The sequence below is a fragment of the Heterodontus francisci genome, chromosome 16 (genome assembly GCF_036365525.1).
Source record: "Heterodontus francisci isolate sHetFra1 chromosome 16, sHetFra1.hap1, whole genome shotgun sequence".
Taxonomy (NCBI): Eukaryota; Metazoa; Chordata; class Chondrichthyes; order Heterodontiformes; family Heterodontidae; genus Heterodontus; species Heterodontus francisci.
This window is the reverse complement of record NC_090386.1, coordinates 61,356,678-61,382,589: the sequence shown is the minus strand read 5'-3', so window position 1 is coordinate 61,382,589 and position 25,912 is coordinate 61,356,678. Positions and strand designations below refer to the sequence as shown.

Sequence of the window (25,912 nt, the reverse complement as noted above, 5' to 3'; positions counted from 1 at the left end):
AGCACTGTCACTGTTGTAAGGATTGTTGGCACCATTAAGGTATAACACTGAGAGAGAGCTTCCTTATAAAAATTATGCAAGTGCAGATCAAGTGACCCTTCATGTAATTTCTCTCCCCGCTCTGCTTTCTCGTCTACCCAGCACTGTCATTCCATGACTGAATCACTCTACAGACGACACTAAGGATCTTCAGAAAAGCAATATTCTTAGTTTGGAATCATTTTTACATCCATGGGTTTGTTGGGAGTTACATTTTCATTTTACATTGATAACTGTCCACTGCACGTTTACTTAGATAATCTCCACTCCCATTAAATGTTTTACATAAACATTCTTCCTGGGGACTCTCATTTTGAAAAAAAAACATCCAGCATATAACAGTACTGCTCAGACAAATGTAGGTAGATAATTCCAGTAAAGACTCCACCTGTGAGTGACATGCTTTCAGAGCAATTTGCATTGTTATCACTTTACAGACCATTCTTTCCAGTGTGGAAGTGGTAGCCAAATCTGTTCACATGCTTGTGGATCCAACCATGATGCAGCATCTGATGGCTGACGTTGCAGCTTCCACTGAAGCACAAGCAGCAGCCGCCCAGTGTCCAGGTGCTGCAGTGGAAGCTCAGACTGCTGTCTTGCAAGGTCAGACTACTGCCATCATGGTTGTGGATTACAGCATGCAAAGTGGTTTGCAAGGTTTCTCAGCAGTCCAGTAATCTGTCCTCCAACAGATAATAAGCTTGCTGAGGTGTCAGCCTGGGGCAGTGGTCGTGGCTCCATGGAGCATAAACCTGCTGTCCTCTTTCAGGATGACAGAATTCATCCTCCACCCCTGTCACTGCACCAGTTCCCTTGCTGTTGCCTATCACCTAGCCAGCCTGAACTGCTACTACTCATGCTGAGATGGTGCAGCCTGCAGCCAGATCTTCTAGGGCCAAGAACTGCACGAGATCATTCTCAAAGGCCATCTGTAGTCTCCTTCACTAAAAGTCAGCAGCCTTCCATCAGCCATGCTGCAGCCACTGGAACAGCACTACAAAGGAGTAGTAGGACAGGCAAAAGCACCTGGAAGATAGGCTCTAAGGGAATGCATAAGGGTGAATAGTTGACTTTTGTATGCAATATGGCATTATTTAATTTATATATTTGGTTCGGAATGTTTATTTTGTGGGGAATTTTATTTTTGCGTGGTGGCCAAGCGGACACTGTGATGGTCAGTGACAGAGGGAATAGAAGGTGTGTAATTGCTCTGTTGGCGAATGGGGAATTGGGGTTTTGGTTCCTGCTATCACACACAGATGAATTCTTCACTGACAGCCCAGCCAAAAGTGCTGTCTTGGTTGCCTCCTCCACCTCCACCACCTCCTTCACCATATCCTCTTGCTCATGCTCCTGTTCCATGGAATTATAGAAATTTATGGCACAGAGGGAGGCCACTTGGCACATCATGTCTGTGCTGGCTGTATGTCTGTGTGGTTGTGCTGGCTGTGTGATTACAGCACTTCAAGTGCATATCAAAGTACTGTTTAGATGCAGTGAGGGTTTGTACCTATTAGTCTTTCAGGCAGTGAATTCCAGACACCCATCACCCTGTGGGTGAAAACAATTCTCCTACATCTCCTCTAATCCTTCTACCAATTATCTTAAACCCCTGGTTATTGGCCCCTCTGGAAGCATTCTATTTAGGCCCGTTGTAATTTTATGCAACTCAATTAAATCTCCCTCCAGGTTCCTCTGATCCAAAGAAAACAACTCCAATTTTTCCACATAGGTTAAATTTTCCAGCTCTGGCAACATCCTTGTACCCTCTCGAGTGCGATCACATCCTTCCTGTAATGTGCTGATCAGAACTCTATGCAGTACTCTAGCTGTGGTCTAACTAGTGTTTTATACATTTCAAGCATAATCTCCATGCTCTTATATTCTATACATCGACTAACTTTTTTTTTAATTTCCAAAATATACTTTATTCATAAAAATCTGTAAAAATTACATTCCCAAACAGTTTAAAACAGCATCAAGTCAACGAATACAGACAGTGCAAAGGTGATCAGTTACCTTCTATACAATCATGAGTTGCTTCACAACCCTTCCATTTCATTGTCATGCCATATACATTTTTACATTTACAGCACACACAATTTCTCCGATACAGTTCGAGGGGTTTCCCATGGATCCAGCCCCTCAGTTCAGCTTGGTGGGGGGACCTTACACTGTGGTCTTTCCCCATTGAGCCTTTGCTGCGGCTGCCCCAAGCTTTAGTGCGTCCCTCAGCATGTAGTCCTGGACCTTGGAATGTGCCAGTCTGCAACATTCGGTGGTGGACAACTCTTTGCGCTGGAAGACCAGCAAGTTTCGGGCAGACCAAAGGGCGTCTTTCACCGAATTGATAGTCCTCCAGCAGCAGTTGATGTTTGTCTCGGTGTGCGTCCCTGGGAACAGCCCGTAGAGCACAGACTCCTGTGTTACAGAGCTGCTTGGGATGAACCTCGACAAAAACCACTGCATCTCTTTCCACACCTGCTTTGCGAAGACACATTCCAGGAGGAGGTGGGTGACCGTCTCTTCCCCACCACAGCCAACGCGGGGGCACTGTGCGGAGGGGGCGAGACTTAGGGCGTGCATGAAGGATCTGACGGGGAGGGCCCTTCTCACCACCAGCCAAGCTACGTCTTGGTGCTTGTTTGAAAGTTCTGGTGATGAGGCATTCCGCCAAATGACTTTGACGGTCTGCTCGAGGAACCATCCGACAGCATCCACCGTCTCCTTTTCCCGTAGGGCCTTGAGGACATTCCGTGCAGACCACTGCCTGATGGACCGGTGGTCAAAGGTGTTTTCCCACAGAAACTGCTCCACGAAGGATAGGTGGTACGGCATGGCCCAACTGCATGGAGCGTTCCGCGGCAATGTGGCCAAGCCCATCCTTCGCAACACCGGGGACAGATAGAACCTCAGCACGTAGTGACACTTGGAGTTTGCGTACTGGAGGTCTACACACAGCTTGATGCAGCCGCACATGAAGGTGGTCATCAGGATGAGGGCCACGTTGGGTACATTTTTCCCGCCCTTGTCCAGAGATTTGAACATCGTGTCCCTCCGGACCCGGTCCATTTTAGATCCCCAGATGAAGCGGAAAATGGCTCGGGTGACTGCCACCGCGCAGGAGTGGGATATGGGCCAGACCTGCGCCACGTAGAACAACAACGTGAGCGCCTCGCACCTGATGACCAGGTTCTTACCCACAATGGAGAGAGATCGTTGCCCCCACATGCCCAACTTTTGTCGTACCTTGGCTACTCGCTCCTCCCATGTTTTGGTGCACGCCCCGGCCCTTCCGAACCATATCCCCAGCACCTTCAGGTAATCTGACCTGACGGTGAAGGGGACAAAGGATCGGTCAGCCCAGTTCCCAAAGAACATGGCCTCGCTCTTGCCGTGGTTAACTTTGGCACCCGAGGCCAGTTCGAACTGGTCGCAGATGCTCATCAGTCTGCACACGGACAGCGGATCCGAGCAGAAGACGGCGACGTCATCCATGTACAGGGAGGTCTTTACCTGAGTGCCTCCGCTGCCTGGGATTGTCACCCCTCTTATGCTTGCATCCTTCCTAATAGACTCAGCAAAGGGTTCAATACAGCAAACAAACAAGACCGGGGAGAGAGGACAGCCCTGTCTGACTCCAGATTTGATCGGGAATCTTTCCGATTCCCACCCGTTGATTGAGACTGCGCTACTGATGTTTGTGTAGAGCAGTTGGATCCAATTGCAGATTTCCTCCCCAAACCCCATTTTGGAAAGCACGTCCATCATGTAGGTGTGCGATATCGTGTCAAAAGTCATCTCCTGGTCCAGGCTGATGAGGCAGGTGTCTACCCTCCTGTCCCGTACGTAGGCGATCGTATCCCTGAGTAGCGCGAGACTATCAGCGATCTTCCTGCCGGGTACAGTACAGGTCTGATGGGGGTGAATCACCAACTCCAGAGCAGATTTGACTCGACTGGCTATGACTTTGGACAGAATCTTGTAGTCATCGACTAACTTTTTTTTTTATTTCCAAAATATACTTTATTCATAAAAAGTCATCGACTAATAAAAGAAAACATCCCGTATGCCTCCTTAACCACTTTAACTACCTGTCCTGCTACCTTCATGGATCTGTGGACATGCACTTCAAGGTCCCTCTGTTCCTGTACATTTCTTCCAGACATAAAAACACCCTTGTGATGGTCAGGTTGTGCAGCATGCAGCAGACCACCATGAATTTTGAAACCTACTCTGTTGAGTACCGAAGGGCTTCTTCAGAGCAGTTCTGGCAGCAGAAGTGTTGTCTCAGCATTTCAATGGACTGTGCTATTCAAATTTATGTAGCAGCATGGCTTTCAATGCATGCATGCTGTACCATTAGTCATGTTATCAGCGGATAGCCCTTGTAACCCAGTAGCCACCCTATCGTTTGCCATGGTGGCTCAAGTGCAGCTGGCACAGCAGACTGCAGCAGAACGAAGGCATCATGACTGTTGCCAGGATACCAGACATTGATCTACATAATTCACTGCCTATGGTCACACACCAGCTGGATGTTGAGGGAGTGGAAACTCTTTCTGCTCTGGCATAGGGCAGACTTGACATGCCATGCCCACAAAGCAATCTGCATGCAGTCAATGGCATCCTGCAACATGTGGAAGCCTGCAATCTAGCGAAGTCACAGACTCACTTTATCTGCTTTTTAGCAAGCAACAATGAAATGTAGTAACCTCTCATTGAGTAGAGGGTTTCAGTGGCCTCAGTTATGCAATAGTAGATGACAAATTTTGATATGTTACAAATATTTCCAGCTCTAGCCTGGAAGGAACCATACGCATAAAGGTTCATGGCCACAGTCACCTTTACACCCACTGGCTGTGTGGTCCTTACCCTGCACTGAGGCTGCAGTTGTGGCTGCAGCAGGTGGCAGATTTTAGTGAAGATGTCCTTACTGCAACACAGACATTTCACGCATTGTTCTTCACTGAGGTTCAGGTAGAACAATTGCTTTCTGAACACCATGGGCAGATAAGGCTTCCTCCTGAGGGCTCTTCTGCCCATGTCTGGGAGCAAGTAGTTTGTCCAGAAATCGTGACGTCAACAAAAACTCCTTGAGCACCTGTCACACCACTCACTTGCAGACATTTGGAGCTTGAACCAACTATAGAAAGTACTAAACACTTGTAGAATCAAAGCAACAATCAGAAGAGATCAACCAGCAACCATGCTGCAAGTTTAATGATCCTTTTAAATACCGCTGATGAAGGGTCCTTCCTGCTGCTGAACACTTATTCGGCTGTGCAGATACTGGGAAAATAGCAGGGAGCCACATCAGGACAGCTGTATTCCTGCTGCTGGGCTGACAGGCAGATTGGTTGCAAGGTGGTGGGCAATCAATCGGCATATTTAAGGCCCCAATTAGGGGCCATTTTGGGCGATCACTAACATTTTGCCAGCAGCAGAGCAGCCGCCTCCTGTGTTCAGAGGCCGCAGCTTAATGAACATGGCCTCCCTGCAGCAGTCTGTGGGAGCCATTGGAGCTGGATGCTCCATTTCCGCCAAAGAGGTGCTTCCATCATCAAAGCTGCCAGAGGGGTTTTCCTTCCGATTAGAGGGGCCTGCTTGCTTGGCCCCTCTTTTTAAAAAAAGTATTAATTATCACCCCTCCGAGGGTGCCTCCATTTTGAGGTGCCTTTGCATTGTCCTAGCTGCTTCAGCAGTGCCCATCTCTCTCAGTGGGACTGCTGAGGCTCTAGAGCTGTGATTTGACCGGCAGCTTTGGGCTCCCACTCACCGTCCTTAATTGGATGGAAAGCTCAGAGGCAGCCAGTTAGGAGGCCGCCTCTGGGAAAATAGCTCCCCCGGTCTGGCTCCTGGCACATGCAGGCTTGGGACCCCCATTTGGTCCCAACACCAGGGTCTCAAAGCCTGCGGGCATCAAGGGCCCAGAAATGAGAAGAAAATTGCTGGCCTCACACAAGCAGATGTGACAGGTATTGGAAGTTCAGCCATGGAGTTTCACCACTCTGGCTTAAAGCATGGAGGAGTCTGTTTTCTGTCTGTGTCGCATGGTATCAGCACTCTGCATTCTATCTTGGAGAGTATGGCCATCTTAGCAGAGTGCCTTACAACACAATTTCATTTTGGACACGTTGTAGCTTTGATGGAAGCTCAAATGATTGCCATGTAGACATTGGGCTCAAACTCAAACTTGGAGAGGCAGATGTCCACCTTGGTGGAGCAATTAGATAGGGGCTTTCAGGGAGTTATGCATTTTCTGCAGTCTTTGCCCCTGTAGATCAGTGGAAGAAACAAGCTTTTACCCCATTGGAGTGACAGTGGTGCAGCGGGATTAGCACATACTGACCTCTCGCACAAGGTCAGCATGCTTGCTCCATTGCCACCCCATCAACCAATATCCTAGTACAGTGCCAGAAAGTCAGCTGGACCTGACTATCTCAACACAACCCAAAATACAGCAGTCTGCAATTAAACCCTCTTAGGTATGAGCATTCAGGAGTCACTAGCCACGATTATCTCAAAGGTCCACAGACGAGCAACAGCAGCCTTCACATAGCTCAGCTGAAGCCACTGGGGGAGAAACTTGGAGGGATAGAGTGAGGAAATGTTCTGTTAAGAAAAGCCCAGTGGGTCGCGCAATGGGTATCAGATTTTAGTTCAATCTTCAGTTTGCAAATAAATGCATCACCTTGTTAAGATTTGGGAGTTTGGTGTTAGGTCTCTCCCATTGCAGCTACTTTGTCTGCATTGTCAGAATTTCACTGATATATAACTTAATGCAGAAAGAAGGGAATGGTGAAGGGCATAATAAGGACTGTGAATTCAGCTGTTGCTATTTAGGTGAGTAAATTGAACAGGTCAACAAAAGTGCTGAAAGATTAATTGCTCACTGGCCTCTATTAATAACACAGACCAAACCAGTACAGTTTTTTTTAAATCAAAATGTTTGAAAGAAATGGAGGTTACATTTGAACGAAGAAAAGTAATCATATATACAAGTAGTACCTACAAATAAACAATGCATTATTTCCACTAAATGAGTGTTTACTTCAATTTTTTTCAGCTCTATAACATGCTTGTTGAAACGGGAGAAGTGGACAATACGTACATCATTTACACAGCAGACCATGGCTATCACATTGGACAGTTTGGGCTTGTGAAAGGAAAATCGATGCCATATGAGATTGACATCCGAGTGCCATTTTTCTTGCGAGGTCCAAATGTGGAGCCAGGATCAATGTAAGATATTACGAAATACTTGCACCAATATCAGTTGGAGCAGGTTTTGGAACCAAACTCCATCAGTTGGATATAGGAGCTACTTTATATGGTCACTCACAAGAACTTCCATTTCACAGCAACCAATTGATTTAAATATATAATGGCTTCTGTTGGTAAGAGTGTTTCTTATTTATTTTGAGATACAGCACTGAAACAGGCCCTTCAGCCCACCGAGTCTGTGCCGACCATCAACCACCCACTTATAGTAATCCTACACTAATCCCATATTTCTACCACATCCCCACCTTCCCCTACCACCTACCTGTACTAGGGGCAATTTATAATGGCCAATTTACCTATCAACCTGCAAGTCTTTGGCTGTGGGAGGAAACCGGAGCGCCCGGCGAAAACCCACGTGGTCACAGGGAGAACTTGCAAACTCCACACAGGCAGTACCCAGAATTAAACCCAGGTCGCTGGAGCTATGAGGCTGCAGTGCTAACCACTGCGCCACTGTGATGTGTGCTTTAAATGTAGTTATTTTTACATATAAAACAGAAAGTCAGTTAGGTATTTTTATTGGCCAGAGTTCATTTTAGCTGTGTGTCAGTTTGGCTGATTTGGCAGCAATTTCTCAGTCAGAGGTTGTTTTGCGTACATAGCCTAACCAGACAAACAGTCTAGCTCAGTACTAATTAAGTGTTGATTTGCCAAAAGCACTCTCCTATGGACATAACATGAAACCAAGGCCTCATTTAGGTCTTCCACTGGTTCAGGCAGATGTTAAAGATCCCAACACGTAGAGCAGAGAGATTAAACCAATATCTCCCAAAAAACAGATTTGTTGGGTCATTCACCTCAGCTTTTTGTGGTAGGTAACAAAATACTGCTGTGTTTGTCTAAACAATAGCCCCTGTACTGCAGAGTAATTATTTAAATGTGAGGCATTTTGAGAAGCTTGGACATGATAAAACCTTACCTGTATGTAGTCTTTATTTGGATCTCACTCGAGTATTGTATAAATGGCACAAAATAGATTCTATAATAATTGCCTGAAATGGATTCGGTATGTTCTCATTGACCTGAAATCATTTAGCAGCTAAATTGTTGTTTTATTTTTGGTCAAATTAAATTTACAGGTTTAATTGGCTTTTCTCTGTCCTTGTGCATTAGGAAGATAGGAATTGCTAGACATAAAAAGACCAAGGTTCATCCTCGTTGCATAATACAAAATAATGGAAAAAGGGAAGTGCAGATTATGGCCCTACATACTGCAGGGCTCCAGCAGATCGATCAAAATACTGGAATCTCAAATTCAGCAGCCCAACCTACAGAGGCCTGCTCGATGGTCACTCAGGTGAACCTGTGGTGGGTGTTGTACCTCTCTTCTGCTGCATTGTGAGGGTTCCTCACAGGCATGAGTCGTCATGTCTTCAATAGGTACCCCATGTCCCTAAGAATCCATCCCTGAAGGCGAATGGGGGGACCTGAAAAGCTGAGGCACCTGGGACTTTTGGAGTATGTAGGCATCGTGCCTGAATCCTGGGAACTTGGCATACACCTGCAGGAAATGCTTTTGGTGGTCGCAGACTAGTTGAATGTCAATTGAATGGAAGCCCTTCCTGTTGATGAAGGTGGCTGGCCGGTCCATTGGAACCTTGATGGCCACATGCATGCAGTCTATCACACCTTGCACATGGGGGAATCCAACGATGGCCCTGAATCCAACGGCCCTCTAGGCCTGACTGTCAGGGTTGGTCCAGTAGTGCACATAATCACCAGTCCTCTTGAATAGGGCATTGGTCTTGATGCAACGGTGGGCTGCTGCCTGGGAGACCCCACACATGTCCCCAGTGGAGCCATTGAATGATCCAGACGTGTAAAAAAAATTTAGTGTCACTGTGAACATCAGGGCCACTGGCATAGGGTGACCCCCAAATCCCATAGGTCACAACTCATCCTGCAGCAGGGAGTATAAGTCAGTGATGGCCTTCCTGGAGAGGTGTAGTCTGCACTGACAATGCCGCTTGGACATTGGGAGGTAGATGATTGAAGTCCGGTACAATCTCTGGCACAGGTGGGCCCTTCTTGGCATGGCCAGCTACTTCTGTTCTTGTCATGGAGCTTCATGGGCAGGCACATTGCCTTCAGGGCTTCCCTCCATCAGAGGTGCTGCATCACACCACAGGGGGTCCAAAAAGACAGGGTGTATGAGACCCATGCCAGGTGATCAATGGACCTACAGAGCACTGTCGATGCAGAGATGACCCTGTCTTGGCAACTGAGCTTTTGCTTACTTCTCTTGGCAGACTCCCTGATGGCCCTCAATGCCCATCCTTGCTGATGACCAACCCTCTCATACAGCAGTATGGCCAACCAAACATCTCACCCAACAGTTTGGTCACCTGATACATCCTCCCAAACCCAAGCTCACCCCCCTGCATAGCGCTGAAGACCCCGACCCCCCCTCCCTTGCTGAGTACCCGAGAACCTGATCCCCCCCTCCCACACCTTGCAGAGTGCACAGCATTGCAAGCCAACAATGCCCTCCTCACCACAAACCCCCCCCCCCCCGTCCCTTAGTCTGCGCAGTGATGGAGATGGCTGCCTACCCATCATAGCACTGACGCCTCCGAAGGCATCTGAGTGGTCCTCACTGTCCACTTAATCACAAGGCCCCCATTGAATCATGATGAATTGGATGCCAATGTATTAAAAATAAGTGCTCAGCAATTTAAAGTACATTCCCTTTGCGTTGGGGCGGCGATTCCGCCTTGGTGCTTTCCCATCAGAACTGTGGATTTCCGGGTGGACGCTTCCGAATAGATTCTCCACCCACCCCCCGCCACCATTCCCGCTCCAAGTGGCTGCTCTAAATTGGACCCTATATGTTCAATGCCAACACTTAGTAATGATAATTTGATGAATTTAAAATCTCAACTGAAATCAGAATTGCTGATTCATAGGTCTTATTGGTGCTGGATTATTAAAGACCTGCTGCTGCTCTGTTCACTATAAAAACACAGGGCAGTAGATGGACAGAAATTAACCCTGCCCATGAGTTTAAAGGTAGATAGTCTGTGAAGTTTTGGGCTGTTTCTGTACAGCATATTAAGCTTAAATAATTTCTGATTAACATAATGTGGAATCACTATTTTTAATAAGGGCGGCACAGTGGTTAGCACTGCAGCCTCACAGCTCCAGGGACCTGGGTTCGATTCTGGGTACTGCCTGTGTGGAGTTTGCAAGTTCTCCCTGTGACTGTGTGGGTTTTCGCCGGGTGCTCCGGTTTCCTCCCACATCCAAAGACTTGCAGGTGATAGGTAAATTGGCCATTGTAAATTGCCCCTAATGTAGGTCGGTGGTCGGGAATATGGGATTACTGTCGGGTTAGTATAAATGGATGGTTGTTGGTCGGCACAGACTCGGTGGGCCTGTCTCAGTGCTGTATCTCAAAATAAAAAATAAAATAAATTGCTGAAGGACTGGTGATAGTAAATGTGAAAAGTCGCTTGCCCTGATTGTATGAGGATACAAGATTTCCGCCATTATCTACTTGTAGAAATGTATTTCTTATACACGTGAAAAGAAGAAACCGTTCCCCACATCACACAAGAACCCTGAGTTAATAGCAGAATGACTAAAGTCACCTGCGTGATTTAAGCGTTATCCCAATTAGTTTCTGTTAACTTGCTATTCGTAACTGCTTGAGGAAAAGCAAAACATATCCAGAGAAAAAAGGCAGGATGTTAAAGTTGATTAGAATGATTTTAGCTCATTTTAATGGCACTGAGTTTTCTCAGAAGCTCAGCAGCTTTAATCAGTCAATGATCTTGGTTGGGACGGGGCAGGGGTGTTTCAGTTAGTCTTGTCGTTTCTGTGTAAAAGGCAGCATTTCTGCTCTCAATTGACCCTTACTTTAAGCGTGCATGGATGGTCAGGATCAGGTGGGTTCTTAGACCATAACAGCAAAGCTCAAGTGGTTCAGAGCTGCCATTTGAACTCTGATATTGTGGCCGTGCCTCAAACTCTTTCCCACTTTATCAACCCAATTCAATTTCAGTGTTTATTAATTCAATTTAGAATTTACTAGTGACTTGTAAGTATGCAGAGCTTTCCTGGTTCATTGTACTTTAGACTGAGGGAGTGTGGATTACAAGCACTGAAATTTCTTGAGAGAATCTTACTTGGTTAATCCCATAGTTGCTATAGGTAACTTTAGCTGTGTCATAGCAGGTTATTCAGAACCTTCTGAATGTTGGAGTGCAACAATCAGTGCAGAATAATGAAGAAATCTTCATCTGTTTTGTTCTTCATTCCCAGAATTCCTCAACTTGTTCTAAACATAGACCTTGCTCCAACAATTTTAGACATTGCAGGCCTGGACATTCCAGCTGACATGGATGGCAAATCCATTCTGAAGCTTCTAGACACTGAAAAACCTGTCAACAGGTGAGAGGAGCACAGTTTTATGGTTAATAAATAAGTCTTCCATTATATAGGATTCTAAGATTTTTAATTGCAGTTTTGTGATCATATTCTGTGATTGTGTCTGTTTACCATTAAAGCCACTATTTTATAGTGACCACTATAGTGAATCAAGTAAATTCTATTTTACTACAAGGAACTAGTGGATTTGCTGTGACTTTTCCATTGTTCTGGGGATCGCATTCCACAGTTCTGTCCGTTTTCCTATGGAAAACACAAACTAATGACTTTGATCTTTACAAATATGCTATTGAGTTACGACATTTGTTGGTATTATGGGTAATCATTTTGTCAGCAAGAAAAGTTAATGAAAACTGGACCCAGAGGAACAATAATTACCAGACTACCCTCAGAATATATGCTTTTAATTACAATCACACCTTCCGAAGATAGTCTAATCAATCATCAGTAATATGATGGGGCAAAGGACTGACAGGAGGAAAGAGTAGCTTTGTTGATTATGGAGCTGGGTGAAGAAAATTGTATATAGACAGAGTACTGCTCAGAGGATACAGGATACAAAATAGTTTGGAATAGAATGGAAGTGTTCAGAAACTGGAGTTTTGGATTAACCGTAGGTTATTGAAACTGCCTGAACTTCATTTGCATTCAAATCAATGAATGTAAAAGTTGGGAAATTTCTATAATGAATAGTAGCAGCAGTTTTTGCACAGATGGCAATTGAAAGTCAACTTCCATTGGGCTTAACGCCAACTATCTGAAAGGAGGCACAGAACTGGTTATTTTGAGGAGGGTGGTAAATTGTACCTGTTTTTCGTAGTTACTGATGTAAGATATTTAGGGTGATTCTGGAGCTGGATTTCTAGTAGCAGGAACAAGAGTATTAGCATCAGAGAAAGGCAAAGCTCCAAAGAGGAACAGAACTTTCACACACCTCTTTTTTTCAGAAGTTAACTGATGTGAGATGTAGCATTCAAGGTGAATAATCATTATCTTTGTAAGGGTCTACTTAATGCTTCATCATTAGTTTAGATTCGGTATTTTCAAAGCCATTAAATGTTTGTTTATTTTTCATCATTATTCTACCTGGGAAGTAGGTTTTGCTAATTTGCGCGACAAATAATTAGACTGACTTTTTTGTTATTTGGCCATATGCATTGATATTGACACGCATCAATATGTGAGCTAATTAAATAACCAGTGTAATGGCATAGCATGTAGTTAACTAGTTACAATACAGGATAATCATATCATACAGTTCCAGGGAACAGAGCAGATTTTTCTGAGCTAACATCATACAACAGCTGGAAATACTGAGCAGGTCTGGCAGCATCTGTGGCAAGAGAAACAGAGGGCAGAATTTTCCCAGCTTGTTGAAGGCAGGTTCAGAGGTGAGCGGGGTGGGAAAGACTCAGAAATTGACCTCAGCTTGGGATCCGAGAGGCAGATCCAGCTGGAGGAGGTGAGACCCTCAACACAGAGTCAACAGGCAGAGGATCAGCTCTCTCAACATGCCTGAGCACAGTTCCTCAGGAGGCTCAAGCTCTCAAAGAAGGTCATTGCTGGCATCCGCAGCCCCTGAAACAAGACCTCCTTCCCAGTGGACCAGGTGGACACGCATTGCCAATGGCTGTCAAGGTGCCTGTCACCCCCCCACCTCCCCTACCCCCACCACTACCACATCCCCTGCCGAGTTTTTGCCTCTCGCCAAGTAGTGTGCTGTCTTCTCCTGAATGGAGAGAGAGAAAGCAGAGAAGTGTGAATGTTTGTTTGTAATGGCTTTTGTGCAAAGGAGAGAAGGAAAACATTTGTGGAGGGTGACTGTGAGGCATGGGTGTGAGAGGGCAGTAGGATGAGGGTGAGTGTTGGCACTTTCAGATGGGGATGTGAGGTGCCTGCAGAGAGAGGAATGAGTGGAGCTGCAAGGTGTGTTGTCCTTGTGCAGGAGAATGCTGAGAAAGTCAGAGTTGGAACTTGGCACCAGCAATTGTTATGGCCATCATGCCCTCCTGTGATTCTACATCCTCTTGGTGCATGGTCTCCAGGTTTGAGGGACTATACTTCTGCTGACTTCCTCGGTCACTTCCATCCACACCTGCTGGGTTGTCCTCTTCCTGCTTAGTAGAGCTCACCTCACTACAGCCCCGCAGATCCTGCAACAGGACCTCCAGGTAAGAGTGAGAGGCCCAGGGAGCAGCCTTTCCAGGCCTGCTCTCCATTCCTGTGGTTGCTACAGTCACAAACATCCAAATGCAGGTGAGCTTTTCCGAAACATGCCGTGATGCTTTTAATTAGAAATCTTTCCTTTGACAGAATGGATGCATCTTCCCATCCAGCCTCCTGATTGGGTAGGGAGCCCAGAGGTGGGATGATAATTGGTTGCTGGGTGCACTGTGCAGAGTGTCTGGTTCCAAACCCAAAAAATGGTCCTGCATTTGCACCAGGGACTAAGGTGGTAACATTCCGCCCAAAGTTAAAGTTTCAAGTCGATGACGTTTCGTTAACTGTTTCTCGCTTCACATATGCTGCCAGACCTGCTGATTAATTTCTAGCATTTTCTGTGTTGTTTCAGATTTCCAGCATCCACAGTATTCTGCTTTAACAATACAAAAATTGTTCTTACAGCTAGATGTTTTTCAGATCAGTGGTAATGCTGATTGTTCCATATTAGCCATGTGATTATAAACTAAACCCAACTAGCAGTAACCCAGCCTTTACTGAACCAGACTAATTTCAGATCAGTTCTCCATTTTGATTGTTCAAATTATACTGGGTCTAAAACAGGAATGCCCATAACACACAGGTTTCAATTACACTGACATTTAAAGTATAAGCGTGAATTCAATTCAATGATGTAACCATAATATTTTCAGGTTCAATTCAAACAAGAAAACAAAGGTTTGGCGAGATTCGTTTCTTGTGGAAAGAGGGTATGTTATGAAAGTTTTTTTAACATAATATGTAGGTTTTTCAAGTTGTTCTTTTCATCATTGTGATAGAAAATACTAAAGTACTTTTCTTTTGTTAGTAAACTACTGCATAAGAGGGATGAGAATAAAAATACTCAAGAGGAAAATTTTCTACCTAAATATGAAAGAGTGAAAGATCTTTGCCAGAAGGCAGAATACCAGACACCTTGTGAGCAATTTGGCCAGGTAAGTGCATTCCAACACTGAAGCTGCTGAACTGCACGACAAAGCAGTAAAACCGATTATACACGTGAGCTTCTTTAAAGCAGCAGCCAGGAACTTGGTTAATTTTGTTGTACAGGTACTTATGTAACTATACATCAATTACCATGATTATGTGCTTTTACATTGAAAGGCCCATAATATATGACTGACATAGTTCAGTTTAAAAGGTTTGTATGTGTGGTAGGACATGAAAACAGGATCAAGAGACAGTGGATCGGACAGTTAGGAAAAGAGGGAAATAGCAGTGACCTGAAAGAGGATTAGTATTCTTGGTAGGTATGATAACATTAAGATTTAAAATAAGAAATTGTGTGAACGGATACATTCTTTGGAATTTGGAATTTATTTCTGGTATGACACATTTTATTCTGTCAATTTACATTGACAGACCTGTTTAAAATATAGAACTTGGTCTTCAACCCATTAATTAGGAATTAAGAATCATGATTACAACTAGAAAATTGAAGATTAAATTGTACTTAGTCATGTAGTAATGTCTATTAGTAACAAATTCAAGGGCAATTTTGTGGTGTGGGCTTTCACCCACTGGAGGCTGCATTGAACCTGCCCTGGCTCCTCTCATTTAACATCATTACAGCTGCCAGATTGAATGAGGAGCACTTCATTTAATCTGTCTGGATTAGTTTTGAACTCCGTGGAAAATAAACTCTAAAGTTTACAATGATGTTACGACCTCAGAAGAGACTGCCAACTTTAAAACAAGAGATATGAATTTCTCAGACCAATTAAAGAATTACACAAGATTTCACATTTTACGACTTTACGCAATGTTCTCATCAAAAAAAGTACCCTTGCAGTTAAAAGTCCCAAACTCCTCCCAGTTGCAATGGCTTGGATCTCCCAGTGTCATTCTCAAAGCCAACGTCCTTTTCGCTCTCTTCCTCCAAACACATTTGATTGGACCTCCGTCAATAAGACAATCACTAGTGACCCCGTAGGCCTTTTCTCCTCCGCAAACCTTGAACCTTCGAACCGGGTTCAAATTTTAGCAGCTTTTTTCAGTATCAGGGATCTGAGAGCAGCTATTTTTCCACTGGTCCCCCTCTCTCTCTAGGCTGCACAGCAGACTGCTAGTCACTGCTTCTTCCTTTTCTGGTTTCAGATCTAGAAAAGCTTCTCTAATTTATCCAGATCAAAAGTCAATAGTCGTTTGCCTTTAATGATTTTCAGAGACGATAAGTATGGCCATAGCAAAACAACCTGGGCCTTCCTTTGTTTCCAGGTGTGAAAAATTGCAACTCGAATCAGCATTTTAGAACCCCTGGCTCCCTGCTTACAATCTGTAAGTCTGGGAGAGAGAAGCCCATTGTCCTTTAGTTGTCACAGCCTTGCAACCTGCTTTCAAAAGGATCTTTGATCTGGGTTCCTTGTTCTCATCGTAACCAAGATCTCTGGCTTGTCTCTGGGTAGATTTTGTATGAGGTTACATGTCTCCTCCGAATGTCCATTTTACACCGCATTAAAGATCACAGTTTTTAAAACATAACCATACTACAAAGTCCAGCATTCATAACAATAATGCACCAATTTTTAATCAGTACCATCAAGACATACAGCTACACAAAGAGAAAACTCAATTTTTTCTTTAGAATATAATGCAGAATACTATTCTGTACAGAGTATAACCTTTGCAGATTTCAGTATTTGATCAACCAGAAATAGGTTTGAAATTAGTAAACATTTGAATGATTCCACTCCATATTGTACTGTAAATGAAATTATCTGTTTGTTTTTTTCCATCACATAATTGATGGTAATATGTGCCTAACAATTACTTTCAAGTTTCAAAAGTGCTGAGTCGCTAAATACAGTGCTACAGGTATTGTTTTGGTTTCAAAATCGCTACCGCGGCATGCGTATGCCATCTTGGGTAGGACGTTAGCCCGGCACAAGGAGCATACACTAGAAGTATGCAGAGTAGGCAGATTGTGATGTCATTCAGCATGATAGGGAGAATGAGGAGAGGCAACACAGAGCAGGACAAGCTGATGGAGGAGGGGGGAGAAGGGCAATCAACAGGAGGCCATATTCACCCAGGGTGTTCAGGGAGCAATTCTTCTATCTCGTCCTCAGCAAGGAACAGTGTGTCAGATGTCTCTGTTTCATTAAGGAGGTCTCCAATGAAATTTGCCACCTGCTGCATCCACAACTGCAACCTCAGATTGGGGCAAATACTGCATTGCCAGTGGATGTGAAGGTGGCTGTGACCATGAATTTTTATGCATCCGGCTTCTTCCAGACTGGAGCAGGCAACATTTGTAACATCTTCGCTGTTCACATTGTGTAATGAAAGTTGCTGAAGCTCTCTACGCAAAGAGAGCTGAATTCATTTCATTCTCTATTGCCAGAGGGAAGCTTGCGGACCGAGCATGTAACTTCACGCGGATTGCAGGGTGCCATTGACAGTGTGTATGTCACTATGTGGGTGCCCTGTGTCAACTCTGAGACGTACTGCAATCGGAAGAGATTCCACTCCATTAACATCCAGCTGTGACCATTTGCAGTGAATCATGCAGATCGATGCCTGGTATCCTGGAAGCAGTCATGATGCCTTCATTCTGTGATAGTCAGCTTCATAATGTGCTTTTGAGCCACCACGACAAAGCAATGAGTGGCTTCTGGACAACAAGGGCTATCTGCAAACCAGATTGCTAATGACCCTGGTACACAACCGACCCACAGGTGGATGCATGCATAGAATGAAAGCTGTGCTGCCACGCAAAATGTGATCAAAAGGACCATTGGGGTGCTTAAAAAATGCTTCCGTTGCTTGGAGAGCTCTGGAGGAGCCCTCCAGTACTCGGCAGAGTTCGTGTCGAGGTTCATCATGACAATCTCACCATCATGAGGACACCGCCCTCGCCACCAGCTGTATGGCAACCAACTGTGGAGGAGGAGAAGGAGGAAGAGTAGGAAGAGGAAGAGAGGAGGCAACCAATACAGCCCCTTTCCGGTCAAAATAAAAACAAAGTGCTGGAAATACTTAGCAAGTCTGGCAACATCTGTGGACAGAGAAACCGAGCTAACGTATCAGGTTTGTGACCTTTCTGATAGGCTCATCCTGTGAATACGCCCCAATTCCCCATTCATCAACTGTTCTACACATTACCTTCCCTCTGTTATTGACCATCACAGCGTTCTCTTGACCACAACATGAAAAAAATCAATCCAAACCAAATTTTTGAATCACACCTTCCAATATTGCATACAAAAGTCAACTCATCACCGTCATACATTCCCTTTATGCCTGTTTTCATGTGCCTTTGCCTGGCCTAGTGCTCCTATGCAGTTCTACCCCAGTAGCTGCAGCATGGCTTGTGGAAGGCTTCTGACTTTTGGTGGGGAGACTGCAGATAGCCTTGCAGGACAACCTCGAGCAGCTCTGGGCCTTGAAGGCTAAGCTTCGGACTGCACCACGTCAGCCTGGGCAACAGTAATCTGGCCTGGCTGACTAACAGTCAACAGCAGGGGGCAGTAACAGAGTGGCAGTGGTGGGAGCATGATTACTGTCATTCTGAGAGAGGACAGCAGGTTCATGCTCTATGGATCCATTGTCGCTTCCCCAGGGCGGCAACCCAGCATTCCTGGCAAGGGTGTTGGAGGACAGATTGCTGGACTGCTGTGAGACCCTACTAGCCCCTTTGAAACACTGGTATCTACAGCTATGAGGATAGAGTTTGAGCCTGCATGGCACAAGCTGAGCTTGCATGACTTCAATCTGAGCTACCACTGCAGCACCCAGATGTTGGTGGCTTCTGCTTGTGCTTCAACAGAAGCTGAGACATCAGCCATCAGACAATGTATCATGTATGGGTCTGAAAATCTTTTCATGGAGCTGGCCATTACTTCCATGCTCAAGTGGATGGACCAAGTTCTGCACAAAACCCTGTGCCAAGTTGATGCCAGATTCCTCAATGCTCCTTGGCATTGATCGCAAGCTTTCTGGCAGGCTTGCCAATGCACCAAACATTTCAGTGTGTATATCCATCAGCCGCCTTCTGTAGGACACCTACTGCAGTCCTCATCTGAGTTCTTTACAGCAGAACTGATGTGTGATCTTGCCTCCAGCAAGCTGGCAACTGTTCTTGTCCCATGCCCTGGCCGCAGGCCACTTGTGCCTGGTGTGTCTCCACATGCTTTTTTTTTTTACTATATATAAATGACATGGAATACAGAGTAGAATTTCAAAATGTGTCGATGACACTAAACTTGGAGGTGTGGTGAACAGTGAGGATGATATGAACCGCCTGTAACAGGACATAGATAGGCTAGCAGAATGGGCAGGCAGGTGACAGATGGAATTTAATATTGACAAGTGTGAGGTGATGCATTTTGGCAGAAAGAATAGGGAGAGGCAATATAGATTTAATGGCGCAGTTCTAAAAAGCTTGCAGGAACAGAGGGTCCTGGGGGTACAAGTGCATCTATCTGTGAAGGTGGCAGGACATATTGAGAGTGTATTTATTAAAGCATATGGGATCTTGGGCTTCATAAATAGAGACATTAAGTACAAAAGCAGGGACGTTATGCGAAACCATTATAAAGCTCTGGTTAGGCCCCAACTGAGTATTGCGTCCAGTTCTGCTCCCCACAATTTAGGAAGGATGTGAGGGTCCTTGAGAGGGTGCAGAGGAGATTTACCAGAATGTTTCCAGGGATGGGGGATTTTAGTTACAAGGTTAGGTTGGAAAACCTGGGGTTGTTCTCCTTAGAACAAAGGAGATTGAGGGGAGATTTAATAGAGGTGTACAAGATTATGACATGCTTAGATAAGTTATACAAGGAAAAGCTTCCCATTAACTAATGGTACAAGGACTAGGGGACACAGATTGAAGGTTTTGAGCAAGAGATGCAGGGGGAATATCGGAAAGGACTTTTTTATGCAGAGTGTGGTAATGACCTGGAACTTGGTGGTGGTGGAAGTAGAGACAGTCAATGACTTCAAAAGGAAATTGGATGGACACGAAGGAAATAAACTTGCAGGGCCATGGGAAGTGAATGGGGAGTGGGACTGACTGGTTAGTTCCATGGAAAGCCAGCATGGATTTGACGGGAGAAATGGTCTCCTTCTGTGCTGTAAATGACTCTATGACTTCCCATCTCTAAGCTATCATCTAAAGTATGTGCAATGTCAATTTCTGAGCTGGTGGCTATGAGTATGAGGGTAAGTGATGGCATTCTTCATCACTGTCTTCCTGCTCTTCCATCTCTTGTTCTTCCACTGGTGCCTGGCCAGGTTGCAGTTCTTGGGTATCTGAAAGGAAAAAAGCATGAGGATAGGGTTGTGGTAAGAGGAGTGGCTTGTCACTCAGAAGAGATTATGGTATAAGGGGGAAATGGAATGTGAGAATTAGGTATTTGGGATCAGGTATGAGCATACCATCATCCTCAATGATTTCAGCCCCATCGCCGGTCATTGCCTCAATCATGGCTACTCCAATGATGGTGAGCATTGTCTCCTCCATCAGGGTGAGGACATGCAGCCATGCTTGTCCCCAGCTGGTTAAGCGCTGCACTTTCTGGTTGGGCGCCACCTTGTCCTGCAAGAAAGTGGGAAGTGTGTTGATTGTGGTGCAATATGTTTGGATGAAGTGGCTATCATAGTTGATTAGCTGGCAGTGTGTGCAAGCTGTGAGATGTGTGTACAAAGCTTGCACCAGTGCTTTGTGTACGAGGATGAGACAAAGCTATGAATATGAGGTATGAGTTATGACTGATAGCAATTGCTGGTAGGTGAGTGATGGGGTGTGGTGCTTTGGAGCAGTATCTGAGGCTCATGGTTCAGTTGGTGGGATGTGGCATTTTAAGATGCATTTACTAACCTTTACCACTCTTATGAGGTCACTGAACTTCCTGCCCCACTGCATCCAGGTCCTTGGGGTTAGACTGCTGGCATTGATTGCAATGACTATCTGGTCCCAATGCCTTCACGATGTGTGTCTGGAGAGCCTCCTGGCCCCTTTTTGATAAGACTGCATTTGCTGACAACGCTACCGCTAGGAGGGCGCTGTTGTGGCACATGCGTAAGTGCAGCATGTGCCACTAAAACGTCACAGACTGCGACTTTAGGCAGACGCCGGGACTAAAGATGGCGCTGCTCAAATAATCACACGGAGGCAACCTAACAAACACATGTCAGCACACAATGGCGGAGTGAGAGAGCGGACAAGCTGGCTGGGGAGGGAGGGGGAGCTGGCTGGGGGGGAGAGTGGGGGGAGCGGGCCGGGGGGGAGAGGGGCGGGAGCGGGCCGGGGGGGAGCGGGGCAGGTGGGGAGAGGGGGGGAGTGGGCCGGGGAAGGAGGGGGGAGCGGAGCGGGCCGGGGAAGGAGTGGGGAGCGGAGCGGAGCGGGCCGGGGAAGGAGTGGGGAGCGGAGCAGGCCGGGGAGGGAGGGGGGAGCGGAGTGGGCCTGGTAGGAGCGGAGCGGTCGGCGAGTGGGCGAGCGAACGGCCCAGTGACGGAGGGGAGCGGAGCGGCCAGCGAGCGAACGGCCCAGTGATGGAGTGAAGCGGAGTGGCCGGAGACAGCAGCGTGAGGGGGGGGGGGTGCGTTTTACTACGCATGCGCCATAAATTTGCAACGGCAAAGACTTACCAAACTTACCCGCACCCGGCGACACCAAGGTCTTCGGCCGTTCGCTCCCCGTGGCTCTCTACGTCCTCTCGCTTCCGGCCCTCTCCATCCAGCCGTTCTCTCCAGGTGCAGATCCCCCATCCAGCCGCTTTCTCCCCTACTTCTCAACTGTACTTCAGGCATTGCAACTCTCTGGTCCCTGCCTTTTGCATCCCTCTCTTCAGGAGCTTCTGAATTTAAATCCCTCCCACTACCCCCCCACACCCCCTCTCTACCTCCCCCCACCTCCCCACTCTTCCCCCAACTCCCCCCTCTTCCCCCCCACCCTTTCACAACCTCCCCTCACAACCCCCCCACCCCTTCACAACCCCCCTTCTCCCACCCCACACCTTCACAACACCCTCCCTCCCCCCCCCCCCCACCCCCTCATAACCCCCCAAGGACCACACCGCAGTTGAATATCTGAAGTGCAGTTGCAAAGTCGGGAAAATAACATCAAAAACCTCAACAATTCCAGGTTTAATTATTGAGAAATTTTATTAAGTACATTAAACATTCGAGGCACTGCTGTGCATGGATACGAGTGTTGTGTTGCCAGCATTCCCGTGAGACAGACAGGCCGAGTCTCTGCTATGCAGAACTAAAAAGATTGTTCCTGGAGAGCCTTGTGGTGAATGAATGCGTGGCTCTCTATTCCACTACTGTATTGTCCATGTGAAGAAGGCAAAGTCACAAGAGTCTGAGCTCAGTCTATTCTTGGTGAATGTTCCCCAAACGCATCCCAATGTGCGCTCCCACTTCATCCATAAATGCAAGGTTCCTTTCCGTATCGTGACAAGTTCCAAAGCATGATCCAGTTGCCTTCGTTGCTTGAATGCTGACCTTAAGTCTCAAGGATTGTTTTCTCAAGGGCATGTTTTACATGAAAAGAAATAAGGAAAGAACATCAGTGTCAGAGCTTCCCCCCTCCAATGAAATTACTGTTGAGCATGCTTTATGCTCTGCAGTATAGGCATGTACTGATAACACCGCAATGAATCACTTAGTACCCAACTCAGCTGTGGAAGTCAGGATGATGTTACTGCCCCTATCTCGTGATGGTTCAATGCTGCTCTCAGGGAAAACATGAATGATGTGAGGGTGCTGGAAAAAGAAGCACATTTCTTTTGGACAATGAACATAAAGCAGGCCATTTAGCCCAGCTGTTCCCTGCTAGTGGTTATGCTACTCGTGCGCCTTCCCATCCGCTCCCATTTAATCCTGCCTACTACTATCAGTATCACCTTCCATTGCTTTTGCTCTTATCTACCTTTGCCTTCAAGCAACACTGAGGATGGAGAACGGTGTGGCTGCACTCCCACCTCACCAATTGTGTACACAGCAAGAGCATTCACATTTGTGCTACCACTGGACACGGTATGCTTGTTTCTTTCAGTGCTCAGTTTCTTCTTTCTGAATGTTCCCCAAGTGCTTGACCACTTTGGACGCACTCTCTGCTTGACAGGCAGCAGCTGGCAATTGCGGAGTCTCACAAGGCTCTGCATGGTTGTTTCAAGGGCGATAGGGAAACATGTGGCTGTGTGTCCATGTTCACGGCTCTAATGGGTGCAGGAACAGAGCAACTTACAACAGGGACTGGAGCACATGTACTGCCTGCACACAGCCCCAGACAATGGAAAGGATTTTAGTGCAGTGCAGTGGACTGTAGCACATGCAGTGTCCCAGACAATGGAAATGTTTTCAGAGCATCTTACAACAGGGACTGGAGCACATGCAGTGCCCCAGACAATGGAAATGTTTTCAGAGCAGCTTACAACAGGGACTGGAGCACATGCAGTGCCCCAGACAATGGAAATGTTTTCAGAGCAGCTTACAACAGGGACTGGAGCACATACAGTGCCCCAGACAATGGAAATATTTTCAGAGCAACTTACAACAGCAGAACAACTTACCTTGGAGCAATCTCCTCTTTTTAATAAAAATGAAGCAGACTGAAATCTCCAAAACGACTAAATAATTGCGATAAAATGCCCGACGAAACCTCTCCTCCTTCCACTTTCAGAAACTTGCATCAAAGCTTTGATACATGCGTGAATATCAGAAGGTTGACGCATGTGTGAATACCCGTTGGCGCTGACCAGGCGCGTGGCCCGAAGAAGCATACGTCACGCGACGACGTTATCGGCGCATTTGCTAACCAGTCCTGGCTAGCCGGAACGCAGCGCATGCGCAGAGAGCAGGAGACCGTCTGCGCATGTGCGCACTGCGGCGGAACCTGATGACATCAGTGGCAGGCTGCGTTGTCAGGAATCACTTTGTTTTGATAAAGGACATCTCTCCTCCTTTCCACCTCCTACAGCGTCAGAGAACCTTAGAGCACCCTCGCTCTCCTGTTGCGCGATTAATATTCTTGCAGGTCAGACTCTATTCCCCAGCTACTTCCAGCACCTGCTTTAGCTGAAATACACCACGCCTTTAAGATGTCCAGGCTAGCTTTAAGTGATGCTAGCCTCACTCAAACATAGGCCCCCTGCTGAAGGGTGCAGCCACTGAACAGTGTGATTAGCGCTGCACTGCATGCTACAATCATTTAAATAAGCAGGCAGGTTGTTTTTGGGGGCTATCAAATTTTGTCGCCCTGGTCTTTCTTTCAGTAGTTTTACAGCTTTCTCTATATATCCTCTGAATTGGTAGTAATACCTTTACATAAGCTTTTGTGAAAATGCTGCATGTCCAAGAGCTAACAATCAACCTAATTGTTGGATTAAACTTTAAATAGACTCCAACTATATTTTCATTCAATTTGATATGACACAATATCAAAACACCTTTAAGGCTAGAATTAACAAAATCATTTATTTACAAATTAGAGCACACAAGAAAGTTTCAGGATTAGGATTTGGCAATACCAACACAGCACAACAACCAATCAGGAAAACCCTTCACAATCTTCATTAATGGTTAATTAGCCTTTTCAGTATTCTGATCACAAGATATTTGTAGAAGAGGAATGCTAGTTGGTCCATCCTAGTTCATCCATCCAGAACGACCTTATGCTCCCTCGACTGCTGCAATTAATTATTCATAGAATCTATAACACGGAAAGAGGCCATTTGACCTAACAGGTCTATGACAGTGATTATAATGTACACAAGCCCCTCCCACTCTAATTACCTCTTACTACCCGTCCCCCATAACCCTCTACTCCATTCCCCCATGTATGCACCAAGTAACCTCTTTAAATGTATCAATGCTGTCTGTTTCAACCAACTCCATGTGACAGTGAGTTCCCCATTCTCACACTCAATATGTAAAGAGACTCCTCATTTTTTATTTGATCTGTTAATGACTAGCTTATATTTACGCTTCCCTTTCAACACTCTGCTCGTAAGCCCTTTCCAAGTTCTGATTACTCCTTGGAGGTAACTTGAACTCTGCAAATGGGGCAATATCTGATCAGCCCCCCATCATGCTGCCATCTTCTGATTTTCATTTGCATTGATCTCCAGATTTCGCCAGACTAGAACACTGCAGTTTGATCACAGATTTGTCTGGCTTGTACTACACTGTTTTGGCTATGCAGTTTTATATTCTATTGGCTTTATTGTTTGTTCTTCTACTTGAAATATTGAAGACAGTTCTCTTTCAATCCATTTATTTTAATTCTACCTTCATTTCTTTGAATTTCAAGTGACAAACCTGGTTCCTGCTCTTTAGTAAAACTAAATCTCAGGTCATATTAAACCTGATCACTCTGAGGTCACAGTCCTTCAGGAATGCTACAACTTACATTTCCTGCACATTTTCAGCATCATTTATGATTGCTAGGTCGAGATGAGCACTGTCTCTTGTGGCTTTACAAACTGATTCATAAAGCAGCCATGCATTACATGTATCAACTCTGACTCTAAACTACTTGGGTTTTCCCAATCAATGTTAGGTTGGTTGAAGTCTTCCATTAAAATAAATTTCCTGTTCTCAAATACTTTTTTTTTGTCTACATAGACCAATCTTTTTTGTTGCTCTGTTGTATACCCCAGAGCTATCTTGTATTTTTTCACATTAAGGATTTCTGTCCACAATACATCCACAATATGTTACCTCCTTGCCTCCATAGGATCAACTTTGTTTCCCTCCCTGAAGCAGTGAGGAAGTCATTCTGATGATTCAAAGCCAAGCCCCGGTATCCTATGATGCTGCAGCGGAAAATGCAACAGAATTTATTTCTCTTGAATCATATGACTTTATAACAGAGAAGGAGGCCATTTGCTCCACCTTATCTGTGCTCTTTGTTAGAACAATCCACAAAATAACTGAACCATCTAGGTCAAATTTTCCTTCTGTTTCCAATTCCTATTAAAGGTAGTTAATGCTTCAACAATTTACTCAATGAAAAATAATTTTCTGTATG

The 25,912-nt window shown here is 45.6% G+C and overlaps 1 protein-coding gene across 2 annotated transcripts in view; it reads left to right on the top strand.

The window, feature by feature from the left end:
- LOC137378138 (extracellular sulfatase Sulf-2-like) overlaps positions 1-25,912 on the top strand; it is a 367,355-nt gene that overhangs the window by 298,638 nt on the left and 42,805 nt on the right. For both annotated transcript variants that reach the window (XM_068048257.1, XM_068048256.1), the window contains exons 8-11: positions 7,109-7,284; positions 11,590-11,718; positions 14,589-14,645; positions 14,744-14,870. In XM_068048257.1, the coding sequence (XP_067904358.1) occupies positions 7,109-7,284; positions 11,590-11,718; positions 14,589-14,645; positions 14,744-14,870 (489 nt within the window). The remainder of the gene's footprint in view (positions 1-7,108; positions 7,285-11,589; positions 11,719-14,588; positions 14,646-14,743; positions 14,871-25,912) is intronic.